Raw genomic sequence first — 21,339 nt, 5'->3', positions numbered from 1 at the left:
TAAAAGATTACTTTTTGTTATTTAAGTTGTTTGTCAACTTCATGATTGATCTAAATTTTTCATATAAACTTTAGTGCTTAATGATCTATTAACTTGCATTTTGAAGTCATATGTTAAATTTACATGCTTTGCAGGTTTACTTCAGTTTTATTGCATTTCACCAAATACTTGTCCCTACTTATTAGTAATAAAACTTTATGAAATCATCAGAAATTTTTTTTGTAAGAAATAGTTATTTTATACTCGAATTTGAATCAAAATCAAAATTTTATTTAACACTCCTTTGAACTCAACTAAACCCTTGCAAAGTACAATTTCCAAGGGACTGTAAAAAAAATTCGAATGAAACAAATAACACAAACTTAGAAATGAACTATCATGCATGAGATGATAATGGCAGTACTATAAAAGCTTTTTATATTTAATCTGGCCATTGCCAAATAAACGATTTTGTCTGTTAGCAAAAGTCACTATTGTTTATTTGCCTATTTTCCTAATGTGTTCGTGTGGCATGACATGACCAATGAAGATTCCTGCATTTGGAAGTTGATTTTGTCTTCCAAAGTCAACAGCTGTTATATCAGGTGCTTGTTGAATTGCATGAACTGAACAAAACTAGCAGTGAACTGGCGTAACAAGACACTCATTTCTGAGTATAATTTGTGCACATAGGCCGCTCCTGTTGAAATAGAAGGTTAAATTTCAAAAAATGCGGTAGAGTTGCACTTAAAAAAATTACAGCTTTGCTGACTGTGAGTGCAAAACCTTTTTTATGCGCTGTACAGACTCCATATTACACTCCCTTGGTTCAATTTTCGAATCAAAATATTCTTGAAGTGCTGACCACCGTTCAAGAAGGCGATCAAAACATTGCAGCATCGCAAGCCACCTGGTAAAACATGGGCGTAATATTTTATGTTCTGGTACATCAGACAACTGCTGAAAGTTTTTAAACTAATCTTGCCTTTTGCCAGATACTTTGAAATGTGTGTATACATCTCGGGTTAGCGGTTCACAAAGGTCTGGCAATTCACTGCAAGCATGTGATGCAGCCAAGTGGGCTACGTGGCAAGTACAATGAAGGAACCACACATTTTCTTGCTTGCCTCGAATGCGTGACAATACAGAATTAAATTCTACTACCATTGACTTAGCTCCATCTGACAACATGCTATTACAATTCTGCCAGGGAATGTTGTCTTCTTCGAAGGAATTGTTGACAACATTAAACAGGTTTTCACCTGTTGCTTTTCCTCTAAGTGCAAATACTTTGTAGAGGTCAGTTTCAACTTCTGTTGTGAAAATTCTAGCCATTACCACAACTTGTCTGGTGGCAGAAACATCTGTAGACTCATCAGGGTAAATTGAGATTTTTTTCATGTTGGTAATAATCTCCTCTGCACATGAGCCAAGGCCTTGAGTAATAATTTTACTTATTTTTGTACGGTTACAACTGAAGTTCTTTGCGATTTCACTGCCTGGGAACATTTGGGCCGCTAATTTAGAAAAGCTGTCACTAAGCTTAACTGGCAAATTATTTTCACATATAAAACCTCCCAGCGCAGTTCAGCATCGACGACTCCATGATTTTGTTTTGTTACAAAATTTAATATTGAGCTACTACTACTGCCACAAGCGAAATTTCTTTTGTGGTAATTCTTTGTTTCATGCCGCCACAAATCCTTTAGTCCTCCTTTGGCGATAAACTCAGAATTACAAAATTTACACACCTACACACCGCGTGATATTCATCTTTTCCTTTCTTTAACTACGGAAGTAGGGATGGGGCGACCGAATCCAATATCCGCCGAATCCGCCAAATCCTAGGGATTCGAAGCTTCGGTGGGTCTGATAAAGTATTCATCAAAGGATTCAGTTTTTTACTATTTACGAAAAAAAATACAGTAAAACTCGCCTACGAGGTCCTGCATGGTAGGTTGTTCCGTATAAAGCATTTAAATTGCCCGAGGTCTCATCATTTACGCCATTAAATGTGTGATATAAAGTCCGTTAAAATTTTTTTCTGAAACTTCCTGTCTCAAATAATGGCCCACGTAAATATGAAGAAAAGATAAATGAACAAGAACATACGAAGAAATATGGATGATGTACCATAATTACAGTACAAACCCAATAGTTATTTTAAGTTAATTACCATAAAAAGAACTAAAGATTCTTTGTAGAATACCATAATTACTACAGAAGCATTATAGCTACCATATTTGCACTTTAGTTACCGTAACAACCGAGATGTATATTTACCGTGATAGTAATGTATTATTTATTTATGACATATTAAATTAAAGAACATTGTTAAAAAAAAAAAAAAAAGGATGTTAAACTTTGATATGTACAGTTGGCACATGTTGCTAAGAAGTAATGCGATCTGAAAGAATGCAGTACTACTACGAAAAGTGAAAATGGTACACGTGGATTTTTAGGTTATGGCAGTCTCTTTCCTTTTCAGTAATATCGGCCGAAAATTAACACGCGTACTGTATCGGAAGTCGGCGGAAATGCCGATTCAACTAAATATTGGCAAAATCGACTTCTTCAGTACAGTTCTACATTTAATGACATGAGAAAACATATTTCAGACTTCAGGATATTGAAAAAGACTTTAATTTCCATGTAGGTTTATTGTGTATGTTTTTTTTGCAAGTGTAAACTGAATGAAGTAAAATGCTTTTATTTTTATTACTTTCAATTGATTAAACTTTAATGACCAGTTAAAGATATTTATGACACTAATTTTGAGGTTAAGCAATTTTACTAAAGCATTCCAGCCAGGCAGGTTGTCAGCGAGAGACGCTTCTCTTCTGCTGGAAACACACTATCTCCAATCGTAGAGCTAATTTAACTCCTGAACGTGCAGAACATATTATTGTTCTGCATGATAGATTAAAGAACAGAATTTAATACTCTGTGACAATCTCTCTCAGAATTATTGTGCTGGAAAGAGGAAATGAAACAATGTGAATGTACTTTTCAAACAACATGATTTTTGGTGCTAAGTTTGTTGAAGCTCAGTAAGGACTACAGAAAAATTGACAAGGATGAAATTTTTCCAAAGAAATGTTACATTTACACAAACATATACTTGGTTATGTTAGTTGGATGATATCAGTTACTAATGAACCAATGGAAACTGGTAAGATTCAATGGAAAAAAATGTTATTTTTTTTCTAGCAGTGCAAAATGTAAACACACTCTGTAAATAGTTACCTAAAATTAATAAGCCCACTTCATTTTAATACTTTATTCAAACATTATACTAAGTTTAAGATAAAAATAATTTCCCAAAAGTGTAATTGTACCACAAAAGCTCGAGCTCGCTCGAGCTCGGCTCGAAGTAAAATTCTTAGGCTCGCAGACCTCTAGCTTATTTATAGAAAAAATTCTAACCGCTAATCTGTACTAAAACTGAAATTTCTCAAGAAAAAATTGTTGTCTTTATATAAAATTATACCAGAAATGTACCAAACTACATGTGATAAGGTCAAGGGACTTTTAGTGCAAGCAGAATACATCTCACTTACATTAGATATGTGGACATCATCTATTAAAGGATTCGGGTTTGGGTTCGAGATTCGGCAATTCCAGTCGAGGATTTGAGTTAGGATTCGCATTCGAGGAAATCAGGATTCGCCCCATCCCTATACGGAAGTTCCGATTCCCACTCACGTTTATATTTCTGCCTATACACAGACCATTCATGAGATGTCTTAAATTTCTTCTCCATTGTTAAAAGTACCGTTGCTAGCTATGGACGAATATCAAAAACATTTCAAATAAATAGCTATTGAGTATTGACAGAAACGAACGTCACAATATCGTATTCCAATACTGTTTGTTTTTGTCAATTTTCGTAAACGTCTACTGAGTAAAATGAGCACACAAATCGATATAATCATGTTGTAAAGAAAAAAAATCACTGTTGGCTAACCTGAAATAAAATATTCAGTTGACATGGCGGCGTGGTGTTTACCGTTTGCGGTTCGGAGGTTAATGCGATGGAATCACGTAAATTCCAAAACTTTTTGAGGAATATATAAAAAAAAAAATCTGAAATATCCGTGGAATTTAGTGCTTTGTCTGCGAATCCGTTTTAACCTCTAAATATCCGCAAAAACGGATAAAATCAGTGAAAACTGCAGCCATGATGTATTTTGTGATACACAAACAAGACCGGGCGCACACAGAATGAGACACGATACGATGTGAAATTTTGTCTGATAGTAGTTTTCCACGTATTTATAAAAATGCAATGAATACACAATCAGACACGGCACAATGCCACAAAACTGTCGCAATGAGACGTCAAAGATTGCTCCAAATTTGTTGCACGCAGATGGCAGTGTTCTGCGCAAGCACGGGTATAAAAAAAATTGGCAATAAACAATTTATTCATTTGACGTTAGTAATCCAATTTACGACCACATAAGCCCGCATTAACTGGAGAAGATAAAATATAACCCTTTGGAATTATAAATACTTTTCCCCCTGGTAAAACATGTAAAATTTTGTAAGTGATCTATGTGCACACACACAAACAAATTTTAGAACTTTATTTTTATATAAAAATTAGTGATGGTTCGAATCCCATTTTTCTCGAATCCGAATCCCAAACAGTACCTCGAATCCACCCCTCGAATCCGAATCCAGTTCTCAAGGGTTAATTATAAAATTATTTATAAGTTAGGAGAAAAAATTAAACATTATATGCAGAATTATTTAACCCTTTAAATTTTTATTTAAAAAAACAAGGATTTTGACACGGTCTGGATCAAGACGATTCCGTTTTTGGTCACATATGTTTCCTGCAGTGCTGAACAAACGTTCAGAGAACACTGTCGCAGGTGGTAAACACAAATATTTTTTGGACAGTTTATGTAGCCTGGGTGAACACGCAGACTGAGTTTTCCAGTATTCGAGAATGTTTATTTCTGAGTTAACTGTAGGATCACGTAAGAATCTGGTCACTTCATCAATTGCTGTAGAATCCGACTTGGTGGATTTAAGGCATTCAGGCATTATCTGTGAGTACAGTGATTCATGTATCCACGGAAATCGGAAAACAAAATTCAACATCCGACGGAACAATATTTTGTAGTTACCAACTTGACATTTGTTTAAAGTCCCAAATGAAGGTAAACACTTTCCTGAAATATTTAATGGAAACTGAAAGGCGCCATCTTGTCTTCAATGGTTTTAGGCCATAAGAAATATTGTCGTGCGTCTTTTAAAATTAAGCCTCACTAAAGCATAGTGATTAATATGCCCTAAGTTAAAAGTGACATGGTGTTTTCTCTAGTTTACCCATTCAAATATTTAATATTAATATTAGTTATTTTTTATGTTGCTCAAAATGATTGGCTAACAAATTCATTGGTTGGCCATCATGGAATTCTCAGATAATACATATTTTAATGTTGGTAGTCTACACAAACCAACTTGGTCCTAAAAAAATTCATAAATAGAATGTGTATCAGAATATTTAAAATTGAATTGCGATTAAAATACATGTGTACAAATACAAATGCATCCATGTTCATGAATATAAAGTAAGTTTCCCAAATCAGTACATGCTTCATAATTTTTTTTACCGACCCTTTGTGTCGCCCCCCTTTCAGCTGTCACATTTGTCACTCTTTAAACTTGAGGGGGATGTCCTGACTTCTGCTTTCCGTCTCCCTTTGTTTGTTTCCATCCGCCAACGCACGGCAGGCGCCTGGCGAGTGACGTGTCTGGCTGGCATTCGGCTGTACGTGGCAGAGGGGGGGAGGGTGCAAGGTCAGCACGATCTTATCTTTCTCTCTTCGGCTGTTGTAAATGACCGTGAACTAATGGCTAGACAGTGTTGTATTTTTTTAAGCCGAGACACTAATTCGAAGACGGCCGGCCCTTACCGTGAACAGCCTTTACCCAGCTGCACGCCAGTGTCTGAGAAGCTTGACAAGACCTTCCGGGCTTTTAATCGCTAGTCCGTGAAATTCGGTAATCCGTGATTATCTCGGTCCTGACCATCACGTATTAACGAGGTTCTACTGTACCTCAATAGGATGTGTTCCAAGGAAAACGTAAACAGGCCAAGTAAATTGTAAGCATTTAAGTTTTTAAAGTACTACATTTACATCAATATTTTTCCTCGAATCCCGAATCTTTTCCCTCGAATTTCGAATCTTTCGAATACTAGAGATTCCGTGGGATTCGAGGATTCGACCGGCCCATCCGTAATAAAAATATAATAAAAAATCCTACAATTTTTTTTTTTAATAAACTTTGTAATTTTTATAAGCCTTCTTATCTTGTAATGTTTGCTTGTAATTCAACAGGTAAATTGAAGTATGCTTTAGATATTTTAATAAGATTTTGCTAACAACCAAGTTAGTGTTATTTTGGATACATTTTTAATACTTAATTTGGATCAGTGTATCAATATAACTTATTAAGAGCATTGTATTTTTTCGAGTGTAAAACTCTCTTTAAATGATTTTAGAATTATTAAATGTATACAAATTTCATTTTAGGTTTATAATGTCTAATACTACGAGTCCTTTTTAAAAAAGCATTTAGCTCAATTTGTATTGTCGGTAAAGAAAAAAGTATTGTTTTGGGCTCACATACTTTTGGTTAGGGATCAGGGCTAGGAAATTGCGCAATTTTAGTTTACGTTTTTTTTTTTACAACCTTTATGTCACTCAAGAGACAAGCTGTTCCTAATGGAAGTGCGCTGTCACTGGAAGTGCTGCACCAGTGAGAATATTTTGAGTAAAAATTTGTTTGTAAAGTATTTTCATTTATTTTTTCTCAATACGAAGCTGGATGTAGATTGATTGGTAAGTTTAGTACAGAAAAGACCTATTATATAACACAGGAGTATCCCAAAAAAAAATCTCAACGGAAAGACTGCTGGAAGACACAACGTAACGTAAATATGGTGTTAAAGCTGTAACGAGGCGCCACTTGGTGTCCCGTCTTGTCTGATTCCGTGTGCGCCCGGCCTTAAAACAATGAATACCGGTGGGCTACCTTGATGATGTGCACACGGGGCTTGAAGCGGGTGGACAGCTGGTTCAGCACTTCCGCCACAAGCTGCTGGTGGTTCAGCACCTTCCTCATCTTCATGATGCGAACGATGGCTGCCTGGATCAGCAGCTTCCGGTCCTCTTCTATGTGCTTGTGCGTCGTCTCCTGCTCCACTTTCAGTTCAGTCTTCATCGGGATGTTGATGTTAACGCGCAGTTTCTTGCTGCAACACCACAAACACACTAACATGGTGGAGGAAGGTGGTGACAACATTGTTTACCAGCTGGTCAGATTAACACTAAAATGTCAGTACACGGACTGTACAAATTTATTTCACAAGTACTCTACAACATTGTGAAAATTTTAAAATTTTTACTGTGAACTTTTAGGTTATCACCTGTTTAAAGGTGTAAGTGGTGTGAAAGATTGACCCCAATATCACTCATGGCAAAATACATAATAAAAATAAAAATTGAAAATTTCCCACTAATTTTGTAAATCAGTGTTGTGTCTTGAAATAATCTTCATTTTGTGCCATAACAAATTATACTAAAAATTAAATTTGTTAAATTAGCCGTACCCTTGAATAATCCTTACACAGTTACACTCCTACTAGTTAAACCACAAGAAAAAATATAAGATGTTTAGAATAAGACTCACACCAAACTTATGAAAACAGAACCTGTAATCATATTTTCAAGTTTCAATTTTTGTTTACCATATTTACCTGCATATGGTTAGCACATTTTAAAACTATTTTTAGTTGCGCAGGTGATGCGAGGAGGGGAAAATCTAAAAATAAAGCAGCCACAGGTCGAGTGAGCAAGCGAGTGATAGAGAGTAAAATTGATGCATTTCTTAAGCACGACGAGCAGTTTTTCAACTAAGCACTTTTCAACTTGGTAGACAAAACAAATAATTCACAAAGGCTTTTAAAAAAATAACAAGCTTCTCACGGTTTCTGAGGCACTAATAAAATTCCTGGCTAATTAGAGTTTTCTTGATTTAAACAGTTGGGTGGACACCCTGGATAAGCAACAGCAGGTTAGACAAACTTTGAGCTTGATGGAACTTGTGGTATGTAGATTTTCCATGTGGCATCGTCATGTTCTCAATAAGCTTTTTTTTAGCAGCCACTTTACAATAAATTTTGCATGGTTTATTTAGTAATTTTAAGTACTTTAAATGTGTTTTCAAATATATTTATAGTATGGGCCTAACTAACTTTAACCTCACAAAAGAGCTGTCTAAAAAAAAGTTTCAAATAAAAAAAAATCAGCACTTTGTAGATCTCCGATAATTTTTAGCTGTGCTGTAGCAATTCATTCTGTCAAGTCAAGTTTAAAATTTTCATTTTAGCCTTTCCAGTGCCTGACACATTTTCTTTGAATAAAAACAAAAGATACTATTAATTTCCTTTCTTTGTAACTGAAACAATTTTTGCAAACCTTTTCGGAATTCCAACTGAAGTTTACCAAGCATGAAGAGAAAATATTGAGTGCGCTGCGAACATAGCAAGGGTACACGGACTCACTTCTTGTAGCCGGCGAAGAGGCAGACCTGGGAGACGGGCTGCAGCTCGTTCTCGTCGTCATCGCTCTGCAGCAGCTTGGCCTTCAGCAGGATCTGCACCACTTGCACCAGGAAGTCCATCTTTATCTGCGTGGACTCGTGGAGCTGCTGCAGGCTCCAGCTGGTGCTGGCGTTGTACTGCAGCAGCACTGCCATCTGCAGAGTCGACGCCTGCAGCGTGTACCTGCGCACGACAGTTGCCACCTGGCACTCGCCTCACTGCTCACCAGTATTTTAAACTGACATGTATACATACACATTTCGATAGCATACCTGCAAACTTGGCAAGAACATCATCAGTAAGATTTAAAAAAAAAAAATTACATTTTGCGTATATCACACGTTGTTACTGATACATGCACCAAAGTCCAGCATTATTCTAAACACATCAATAGTTTAATGCACGCATATCTGTATAAAAACAAACTACTAAATATCTAAACGGATATTTAAAGTACATATTAAAAAATAATAAAAACACTAAATTTGGACAAATTTTCCAATTCTGTCAATAAAATCATTCCCAAATTTTTTTCATTTGAAGTTCTTGCAAAGATGGCATAGCCAACACATAACTAACAATTAAACTAGAAGAAGGTTCATAATAAGTAACTACAAGTGGCTACATCTTATTATTTGTACCATTGTTTCTATCGGTTTACAAAGAAAATGGTCCACCTTTAAAAGCTTAACAACTGTGGTTAGTTGTGTTGGATTCTGTTTCTTTGATTAACACAGCAGTATTCATGTGCCCACAACTACACCATCTTGCTGTCTGAAATTGGGAAAATTTTCCTGAACAAATTTCCAGAGTGATCGGCTACACTAAAGAAACGTAGGTTCTATTAAAAAAAGATAATATAGAACTTGAATGAAATCCATGTCGCTAGTACAGCTTGTCGAAAAGAAACTGTTGATTTTTTGTTTTTCTCAGAAAGATTTCACATTACTTACGTGTTTCAAACGCTTCATGTGATTAGAAACATAGTTCTTCCTGTCATGAGAAAATTGTATATCACGGCACACGCTGCAAAACACATAGTTCGGGTCTATCACTTTTGGCGATACATGTAAATAATTCTGTATACGCTGACCTGAACACATGTCTAAATTGTTTTTTTATTGCTCAGAGAGATTATGCACCACAATCAACCCCACTAAATATCTTCCTACACAAGCATTAAGGAACTACATGTCATGTGAATAAATTTCCCTTTCGGTTGTTTCAAAAGAAAAAAAATTGTACATATGCTTTCTAGTTGGTCAGCTCTATTTAGTTCCGTCCAATACTTTTTACCTTTTCTGGTTTACGTGACAAAATACAAGATGAGCTGCAACATTGTAACAGAAATGAAACGCAGAAAAGAAATTTTTTTTACTTACCTACTTACGGAAAATAAAGTTTGAAATGAACTTTAAGCTTTGAAAGCGTAATTTTTACATTTCAATACAACCTTAATGTAGATTATTTTCCGTACAAATTAAGTAAAACCGTCTAAGTTGGCAGGTATGTGATAGTGAAATACAAATACATTATTAAATCTGAATGATCCTTTAGAGTGAGGTACATTGTAATGAAGTTTCCCTTTCTCTGCATGTAATTTGGTCATTTTACTCATAACATACCAATTTATATAATAAAAATATAAATATTTAATTAATAGAACATCTAATTTTACTGCATAGGAGATTTTTGAATGTTACTTGTAACCTAGTAAGAAAAATGAGCTATCATTATAGAATCTTCAAATTTATGCAGCCTAAATTTTGAAAATTAACTTGGGGGTGAACTGACTTAACTAATATATATACACACACACACACACACACACACACACACACACACACACACACACACACAGATATATATATATATATATATATATATATATATATATATATAATGAAGGAGAAAAAAAGCAACACTTATGTTAGTACAGTGATACTACTAAATTGTATTAGTGATTTGGAGACTTATAAGCAATCCAAATTTGCTGTATACATCATCTTATGATACAACATCTCTGAAGTATGGTTAGCATGCGAGGTGACACAATTTCTGGAAGGTAGTCCTACCTGTTCTTAAAGCAATTGGTCACCAGCTCCCCCTTGGACATGTTGTACAACCAGTTGAGCTTGCGGCCGCTGTGCTGGCCACTGTAGAATGTGGTGAACCTGTGTACACTGCGTTCCAACTGCCAAAAAAAAATCACTGCTTTAAAAAATATATATATCAATTTTTTTCTTTCCCTATGTATTTGTTACATGATGTGAAAAATTATTTAGTGGGATTTTAATTCTCATTCTTACTATTCACATTCAATATTTGTATTCAAGAATAATTTGGTATTCATACTCAATTCAAAATAGACTGAGATTCGCACGGGACTAATGAAAAGAGTTCAATATAGTTTGCATGAATATTTGCATTTGTAAACATTCACACACCTGTGCATAACCCTTCAAAGAAGCCCACACTCACCTCAGTGGGCAAGGAGAAGGTAAAAGACTGCTGAAAGGGCCATGAGCCGGAGGACAGCACCTGGATGCTGAAGTCTATATCCAGTGGCTCGTTGGAGTTCACCAAGTGTTTGCGGAACTGCTCGTTCAAGTCCTTTGACACTCCGATGTCCTGGACGCACAACAGCCAGCAAAGAGGCAAGAAGTCATGCAGAGCACAAGTCAAAAATTGAAAATATTAAAACATTTTTTTTTTAATACTTAAGCAAATTAAATAAATATGCAACAAGCATAAAACCATGCAACAATTTTCTTTAAAGTTAAACCTCACTGTCAAAACAGTTCCCTTAATTACAATTTAATTTACATAATTACACTGTCAGGAAAATCTAAGATCATGCTAGTTTTTAAGTTTCAAAATATGGAAATTAAATAGTCTTGGAATGTAAGGTATACCCTAGATTTAACCCAGAAAACAGAATTTGAAAAAAAATAATTTCATGCCTCAAATGGAAATATTATACTACAGCATTATATAAAAAGTATAACATTTTAGCAAAAATGTAACAACATGAAATTAATAAATTTTGTTATCTTCATAGCTTTGACTATCTAGTCAAAATGTTTGAGGGCTCTGTTTTTGTCTGTGTAAGACAAATATTTTACACCTAGTCTAATGCCACTTTTATTTCAAATGTGTGACATAACAATTTAAAATACTCAATATTGTCATTTTAAGTGGGGAAAATCGCTGACAAACAGAAAATGGTCTGAAAAAGAAGATAATATCCAGTTGTTTAAAAGTTTTGTTTCAGAAGTTACAGATTATATGTAGTTCATTTGAAATCTCCATTGAATGGCATTATTTATTTTCACTCCTAAATTCTAGCAAACCTAGTCCATTACTCTTCATTTTATTCCACCTCAAATAAAAACTTCTGCAACTACTCAAGTTCAATGCAATTTTTAAGTACTCAAAAATTAAAGTCCGGACTCAACTGTATTATTATAGAATTTGGCTTGAGTGAACTTAATAACTTGCTGACTTTTTGATCCCTAGAGATTTGTTTCATTTGCAGTTGAAACCAATTGGTAAATTTATAAGTCATTAAGGCGATTGGTGCACGGTAAAAAACGGTCACAGGCCCGAAAACAATGAAATTTGTATCATATGACCACTAAAGAGTCTAGATGCCTATGTGGGTGACCGTTACTATGTAGGGAGGTCAGGAGCTTAGTTCCAGCTCGTCAGTGGCGAGATGGCCTTCATACGGGAAGGGTGTCGCTGGTGGTCGCTCTGCGGCCTGCCATCTAGCGGGAACTAACAAAACCTCGAAGGTTGTATCTCGCTCTCCCTCTAACACACAGCCGATAAGGTTCTATCGTGCCCGGAGGAGGGAAAGGTTTATCAGGGTTCTGTTTCACTCATCCTTCGCCATGGGGAGGCAGAATGGATTATTTGTCCGCAACTGCGCAGACGTCATGTGGCCACTCCCGCACTCTTCTCACTCAACTCGCTCATTCTCTCACACTATTTCAATAAATCTTTTCAAATCTTCAACATCAATACTTTAAACCATTGCGCTTCCTATGGATTAATTATATTTCATGCAAGTGCCCGAATTCAGCTGCAAAAAAATAAAACGCGTAGTCAATTTTTTTTCTTCAAAAACCTTCCCAAACACTGTGTGTTAAAAAACATTCTGAAAGCCCATTTTTCTAGATAAATGGAAATTCTAAATCACCTACGCCACAAGGAAACATTGTGCTTCAATATTATGTAAAGAAAACACCTCTTAGTTTTATAGTTATGTAAAGGTGGTGTGATATGTTTCAGATGTCGCACCATCTTATCATCCATGTAGAAGAGTTACCCGAAAAGCTAACAAGACTATTGCCATGGAAATTGAAATATGGTTAAGGAAATATTTTTCAAATGTTTGTAAACAGTAAACAACATATAAAAAATCTTATAACTGTAAAATTAAAATACAAACAACCCTATAGCAAATATAATTTCAATATGAAAAAGTCTACAATAATGTTTACAAGAAACGAAATTGCAATAGCAATACAAAAATATCGCAATTTTGTTACATTGTTAACATATATATTATTTTTAATAAAGGCAATAAAAATGGCATACTCAATATTTGGAATACAATAAATACCTTAAGCCCTACATAATTGCTGCGATATTCACAATAAATGCTTTTCTTAAATATAATAATTAAAAAACATCGTAAATAAATTATGAACATACATATTATGGTGAAGGAAAGTGGACACTATCACACTGAAAAATCTTAGAGGGTAGTTTTCCTCATCTTATTTCTTTCTTTGCATTTTTGGTCTTGTTCGTTAAAATATTTCATGTTCAAATACTTGATACGCATATACGTTCTTGTCCTGACAAAACAGTATATAACTGCTTCTGGATATTTATTTTCAGTAGTTCCGCAAATAATTTTAGTCAGTGATTCAAAAATCCACTCTTTTTTGCACAAATTGTTGCCATGAATATTATCAAAACACATTTCAGCGATCTTTATTAATTCAAAAAATTCATTAGTGGGACATTTTAAGTTACCCTTTGATTGTACATGTATCCAGCTATCGTCCTCCGAATTGAAATCCGTAGTGCCAAGGTCAGGATATTTATTTCTGAAACGGTGAGCTATATAGCCAGAAACATATTTCAGCCCTTCAAGAGAAATTTCGTCACTTGAAAGGGGCCTGGCCTCTAAATCTAAGTCTATTTCTTCCATGTCAGCAAGATCTATTTCATTTAAAGGTGATTTCTCTTGAAATGTATTTGTAAAATACATTTCCTTGCACAAAAGTAGTTCTGTAATTTCATTCTGATAAGCACTGTCCTGTTCCATTTCATTTGACGAAAAATCACTTACGAAACACATTTCGTCTGTCTTCTCATCCGTGTTTTTCCGTTCAGCAAAAACTGCTGCAGAATGTTTTCACAATATGTAGTTTATAATTCTGTATTTAAAGTAAATGGGTGACAGATGCGTATTTTATTACATGCTTTATATTAGCTTCACCTGTATGTTTGTTTGTCTGTCCGTCTGTAACTCTTTCGACTAAGTGTGAGTGGCTCATCACTGTAAAATGTCCCACCAATTTCATCATGTTCGTTAGCCGAGCGGTCTAAGGCGCGCGACTTCTGAGACGTCAGTTTTCGGATTCAGCGATCGTGGGTTCTACTCCCGGACACGCCGGAAAAAAAAATGTTTTTTTTTCTGGTAAATTCTAAGATTATATCCATACATCTAACTGTAAATGATTCGAAGAGACTTTACCATTTCTTTGTGACGTTGCAACTCCAAATAGTTATCTCAGATGGTAATAGGTAGTGTCGGTAACTCATTTCCCTATGATAATTATACATAAATATAGTTTAAAAAACTAAAAAAACATGCTTTTAAGGAATATCAAACTAAAAAGTTAAAAATAAATATAGTTTAAAAAACTAAAGAAACATGCTTTTAAAGATTATCAAACAAAAAAGTTAAAAATAATTTTAAAATTTAATTTATGACAATAGTATATAAGCAATACTAGTATAAATGAGAAAAAAGCATGGGGCGCTTAATATACAAAAAATATGGCACAAAGCGCCTCAAGCTTATTTTCTCATTTATACTAGTATTGCTTATATACTATTGTCATAAATTAAATTTTAAAATTATTTTTAACTTTTTAGTTTGATAATCTTTAAAAGCATGTTTCTTTAGTTTTTTAAACTATATTTATTGATGTTCCATACCTCTAATATACGGACAGAGAAAAAACCACTCTAACACATCTTAGTTCAGTTTAACTGTTAACAAATATTTAGGTTAACAGGTCCTATACATATTTCCGAATGTTTTACTGACTGAGTTATACTGGACATTAATTAAATTGATAGCTGATATTTATACTTTTAAACGAAATTTTGAATTTATCATTTTATGTAAACTCTAATGCGTTAAAAAGTGTAACGCAACACTACACACAGGTAGTGATGTCTAGTGCACTGCCCTATGCACATTAGTTAACAAATAAATAAAATGAAATATTAATTACTGATAAATAATACCTTGATGTCGTGATACAAGTAACACATGCTTATCTGATATTTATCTCAATTAGAATACGAAATAGGAAGATAAAATAATTAACTGATTTTAAGACTGATTTATTACTTACACAGTACAGTGCATTTTGAAGACAAATGGGTCTTAAGAAGCGAAAATCGTACTCGATTAAAGGATGGTATGGGGTTCGGTATATTAAGGTTTCCCTCAAAGTAACGGTTTCAGAATGCTTTTAAGATATTAGTTACATCCCAAGATAAGTTTAAAACATTTCTCTTAAGAGTGTGCTTCGTAGCATTAAAAAATGTGCCTTAATTATTTTGCAAATTTATCATTGTTATGGTGACGATGTCAGGGGTTTTCGTAATTTTTTTTTAGAAATATAGTACAGTATTAGCAACTACGTTAAGAACTGTTATTTTATTCACACAGAGAAAAGAAATACAAAATGCTAAAATTTGGCGTTTGTCTTTTTATATACTATATAGGTTTGTTATTATATGTGTGTTGTAACATGTATAAAAATGTTAAATATATTCAACAATATTTGGTAATTATATATATTAAAAAACTTTTATGTACGCGACTTGAAACTACGTGAAAGGTTTTCAGTCTATAAAGGCCTATTCTATGATTTTTTTAAAATTATTAATTCTTATGCAAACAATTAATAAAATTGGAAGTTTCTTACATTGTCAGTATAAGCATAGCATTACAGTTACCGTATATACTCGTGTATAGCGCGCCCTTTTTTCCCCTCAAGTAAAGGAAAAAAATAAGGATGCGCGCTATACACGGAAAAAAAAAAAAGTGAGTAGATGATGCGGGGAGGAGTGGAAGTCGTTAACTGCCGTTGACGGGTGACGTTTCTGGCCAGCCCCCCACACATACGCACAAGCAACAAGGCCTCTCTTTCACACACACACGCACGCGCACGCACACGCACGCGCACGCACACACGCACACACACACACACACACACACACACACACACACACACACACACGTGCGCAAGCTCGCAGGTCTCTTGTTTATTTTTAGACCTCCCCCTCTACAGCTAGTAAAATAAAAGAGAGTGAGAGAGAGAGATAGAGAGAGAGAGAGAGAGAATGTTGACACCAGTCCCCCTCCCACTTCCTTCGCTTCGTCGCAGCTGCTACCGGTGAGTCATCTACTCCGTGTCACATTCCTGCCTGCCTCTCTTCCTCCCGCCCACGTACCAGTTGTGACGATGCAGCGCTTCATTATCTTCCGTCTACACAGCAGAGTTTAAGTATTTTCCTGACGCATCACCACACATCAATTTAAATTATCATTTGTTTCATACGTAATTACTTAACAGGTACCACAAAATGTTAGTACAATTTATTTACGGGGAAAAAAAAAATTTTCTTTGGAATTTGTTGCAAAAATCGTGGTGCGCGCTATACACGAGGGCGCGCTATACACGAGTAAATACGGTATTCCAAACAATTCTCTACCAGTGTTTACCTAAGGTTTGCATGTTACGTTGGTTCTTCTACTAATACACGTATATTACAAGAGGTTTGTAATAGATTAAATGAGGTAAGTAAGAATTCGTTTTTATAAACGATGTGTATGAAATTATAAATTTTGAGATGTATAATAACAAAAAGAAGTGCGTTCCGAAGACATATGTCGGTAGTGTTACCCACTGAAACATTATTCCCACTTCAACTCTCTGTAAAAATAAAAGTATGGGGTTGAATGCATCAAAAGGGGTATATAAATAAAATTTGAGGCTTCTTCCTTATTTCATACGCTAGTGTCCCACACTTACAATTGCAAACAAAAAATTTTCCTCGATGTTGTAATTTACTCTGCGTAATCACAAAAAATGTTGGCAGTAAATAAGTATTTAATTTTTAAAAATGAAAGCATTCATGTTTCGAAAAAAATATTAAAGCGATGTGGGGAAAAATGTTTATAGATACTCCAGTAAAATTTTCAGATTGATTGTTTTGATAGTTTCGGAGCTGTTGCGAGTTTAGTTTGGAGGATTCTCGGCCGCGCGAGGCGAGTTTGGCTCTTTTTCATTTTCTTTCAGCGTAGGAAGCCGATACCCGGCTTCACCTCGCATCCTCTGCTGGTCTTCCCTTGTGCTCTCCAGATGTATTACTGTATATTAGCTCCATGAGCGCGACCTTGACAGAGCCTCCTCTCTCGTATTCCCTCTACACCCCATTCTTCCCCCTCCCCACCCGCAGGCTGCGGCCCGCCGGCCGGAGCTCCGCCGGACTACCTGGTTCCGACAAGTGCCGCCCTCAGCGCCACGTCGCGGGGACATTCTTCCCGGCGGCGAGAGTTTTACACGCAGCACTAGAACTGTCACTCCAGAGGGCATGTTTTGAGTCGGATCGTATCAAAAACAAAAGGATATGAAAATATATACATAACTCAATAGTGTTCTGCCAATTATGTTTTCATTTTCATTTGAATTTATTCTTTAAATCGCTCCTGAAGTAGTCCAGCAGTGATCAATGGAAATTGTCAATATTAAACTGTAATTTTGACGATGAAAATTTTTTCTTCTTACTTATATATGTGCAGAAACCTATTCGTACACTCGTTTCTTGAACTATACTTAAGTTTAACATAATTATGTGTTTTCTAAATAATTCTGGCTTGGAATAAAAATAAATGCATTTAAAATGACATAACTCAGTAAAAAAAAGTTTATTAAAAATATCCTAGGTATATTATGTCTTAAAAAGAAGCATCAAATATAAATATGTACAGTTAAATTAGTTTTGTCGTAATATTTTCCATGCACCAATCGCCTTAAAGTCAATACATACAAAATATAATGTTGTAAACATTTGGACATGTTTACATGTTTATAATTATTGTTGTATCTTAGCTTTGTATTTTGTGATCTAAGTAAAAGTAACTATACATTTTTATGTAATGTATGTAAATGCTAAATTGTACATGGTGCGACGACCCAGAGATATTCCATAGTTCATCAGTTGACATTGATATTTGGGATGTTATTCTTCTTTGTTGAACATTTATTTGAGATGTATTGTTCCGTTTATTACTGACTTCGCATCATGTAGATACTGTTAGCTATGGTCTTCGAGTATTGAATTCTCGCCAGGTAAGAAAAGAGGTTGTTTAATTATTCTTCCTAGCTGAGATGCTCGCTGGTCGGCATTTTTGGGAGGAACGAGGGACTTAAGTTTTGAACTGCGGAGCGAATGGACGTTCTCTGTGCGTGTGACAGTTCCTGGGTTCAGGAATTGCGCGCAGAGGACAAGAAGATACGTGGCTACCACGTAATTAGTTATTTTTGCAAGTCTTAAGTGAAGGAAGTCTGATTCTTCGTCATGCAGACTATAGGAAGTCGCATTTCGCAATTAATTTTACTACCGCGTCGGGCGAATATCCGTCCTTGCGAGACTTCCGATCATCTTCATGCTGCAGTTCCTGTCTGCGCTGGTGAGACCTGCCCAATCTAAAGATTTTTCAGCACACCCAGAATGGCGTCAACAGTAGCTATCATCAGTATTGCTACTGGATCGTAGTTTAGACTTTCTTTCACAGCAAGACTGCTCGTATATCCTGGAAAGCTGAGGACGAGATCAGTGGTCCAAGAAGAACGGAGTTTCAACTGCCCTCCCCTGAACTAAGCCGGATTATTTTCTTACGAATAACTTATTTATTAGCTAGATGCTCATGAAATTCAATTTAACCCTGAACATTACTGGCATTAGATATAGGTATCAATGGGTCGTCGCGTGCTAGGAAAATTTGTATAAACTTTAGAGTTATCAAAGTTATCATTTTTTTTGTCTTATCTCCTTATAATATTACTTAATAAACTATGATGAATTTAAATGTTGTAAATTTATGAACCCGTATGATACTATTTCACGTTGACCTGATACTAGATCACACACATCCATTAACATCACAAAATAAATTAAAATATTTAATTACAGATAACCCATCAATGTGGAGCGGAAAGCAGTAAATTCTAATTCCAATACATTAAACACAATAACGTGGGTCTGAAATCTAGCCTAAATTTGATAATGTTCACAAAAACTTTTTTGTAAAAAAAAATTAGTAAATACCAACAATAAAATCCTGAAAATGTATATGAACGTTCGAAGCTCTTCATTTGTTACCGTGTAACTACTTTTCAAAAATTTGTATTTAATAAGAACCTTGAACAAAAAAAAAAAAAATAGAAGGCAAAATCCATATTAATCATGCAATTTAATGTTATTTAGGACTACACTATATTTTTACTCATAAAATTTTTTTAAATGTAACGACTTTCCCAGAACAAAAGCAATTTAAGGACTGTTGCAGGCCTTGAAAGTAGACACTGGGGAAATGGACTTTCAGAGATTACCTGGAACATTCGCTGCAACTTGGACGTGTACTCGAACCCGCACGCCTGCTTCAGCTTGGAGATCATGGAGGCCTCGGCATCGTCACTGGCCGACATGTGCTGCACAAGCCTCTTGGCCAGCATCTTGCTGTAGAACTTCTGGAAGACATCCTTGTCCTCTATGTACTTGAACACCACCATCTGCACAGACGGACAGACCACGTTCGACTACCCTTCCCTTGTTGACTCACGGTATGAATCTGCTAATGGATGCCATAATTTTTATTTCTAAATCAAAAGCAAGCTTTTTGCAATTTTGTGCACCACTTTCTCAACAAGGTAAACTTAATTTTTGTTAATTCATGACATAATTACAGTTGTAATATTGAAGATGCACTTTTAAAAAAATATATTTATAACACATAAAATATAATTTTATCACTATAGCAAATTAACATAGCTTCTTGCATACTGAAATTGTTTGTCAGGTCTGCAGTATAAATTGCCAAGCCAGTAACGATTAAAAATTAATGAAAACGCTATGGGAATTGAAGTCAGCTTAGCCTACCTCGTTCTTTAGTAGGTTATTATTATTATGGTTATGATTGAGATTGTGAAATCTAAGGCTCCATACCCACAGAAGAGTCACCCCTGCGTAGGTATGGATCGGTTCACAGCAACAATTAAGGTTATAAAAAATACAACTGACTTACAGGATAGCATAAAATAAAAAATGGCTTAACACTCAAGCTCTCGGAGATAAATATGCAATGAAGGAAGTAGGGGTGTGCGGGAATAGGTTTTTGTACTGCGGGAAATTTTCGGGAAAAATAAATTATTCCCGCGGGAAACGGGACGGGATAGGGAAAATTAAAAAAAAGGAAATTTTTAATTCTAATATGAGAAGATGGCCATTTAAACGTTTCTTGCAAGTTAGTTTTTTTTTGCTGCTATTTATTTTCTGCGTCACTTGCCCTTTTTTCAGCGGCGACTTCATAATTTTTAGCATCCTCATATTCTTTTTATATAGAGGGATGTTTATTGAGATGTCTTAGTAATCCAGACGTGCTACCATGCTCGCATCTCAAAAAATTTTCACACGAGACACACTTTGCCAGGGATTTACTGTCTGTCAGACGTGCAAAATACATCCAAACACTTTTAGGTTTACAAGTAACAAGCTGATCAGTTGCGACCTCCATTATTTTTAGGCTGCTAGTTTGTTTTAATATACAACGGCATCGAAAATACGAACAGATACACTAGAGTCCCGTTATAGCGAGGTGTCACGGTTCTGGGTTTGATCCTCGCTATAACTGTGTCCTTGCTATAACCGAATTGGACAAATTTTGGACCCAAAAAAAATAAAAATATCCCGAAAATAGGATACAAATTGTGTTTAAACCTGTATAATTGGAAAATAACATGTTATATTAACGAAATCTTAATTTCTGTGAGCAGATGTTTGAATTCTCTTTAAAATGATACCCCATAAGTACGGATGCGATCACCGATTGCGTCAAAATAACCATAATACCCTACCAAGCCACGTAGGTATAGCATCTCAGCCCGCGGCCGACGCAGCATTGTCCTGCTATCTATTGCCGACGCGGGCTGTCTGCTGGCGGCCATGTTGGTTCGGGATGTGGCTAACAGGTGGTGCTAGTGCAGCGCGACGATTTAATTCCTTACAAAAAAGCAGGAGTGCGGCTGCGGCAACGCACGTACGCCTCAAACGAAATAGTCGCTGGAAAACTATACTTTTTTCATTTAAAGAAACCTGTCAACTTTTTTAGAAAATAAATTTGGGATTAAACT

The 21,339-nt window shown here is 35.4% G+C and overlaps 1 protein-coding gene across 2 annotated transcripts in view; it reads right to left on the bottom strand.

Moving 5' to 3' along the window:
- The window catches only part of LOC134533075 (cullin-1), a 65,068-nt gene that overhangs the window by 7,701 nt on the left and 36,028 nt on the right, over positions 1–21,339 (bottom strand). For both annotated transcript variants that reach the window (XM_063370290.1, XM_063370289.1), the window contains exons 11-15: positions 19,543–19,722; positions 11,084–11,233; positions 10,678–10,796; positions 8,564–8,785; positions 7,033–7,252 (exon numbers count right to left, since the gene is read on the bottom strand). In XM_063370290.1, coding sequence (XP_063226360.1) covers positions 7,033–7,252; positions 8,564–8,785; positions 10,678–10,796; positions 11,084–11,233; positions 19,543–19,722 — 891 coding nt within the window. The remainder of the gene's footprint in view (positions 1–7,032; positions 7,253–8,563; positions 8,786–10,677; positions 10,797–11,083; positions 11,234–19,542; positions 19,723–21,339) is intronic.

Source organism: Bacillus rossius, chromosome 6 (assembly GCF_032445375.1).
Source record: "Bacillus rossius redtenbacheri isolate Brsri chromosome 6, Brsri_v3, whole genome shotgun sequence".
NCBI lineage: Eukaryota > Metazoa > Arthropoda > Insecta > Phasmatodea > Bacillidae > Bacillus > Bacillus rossius.
This window is presented reverse-complemented; position numbering and strand designations above follow the sequence as displayed.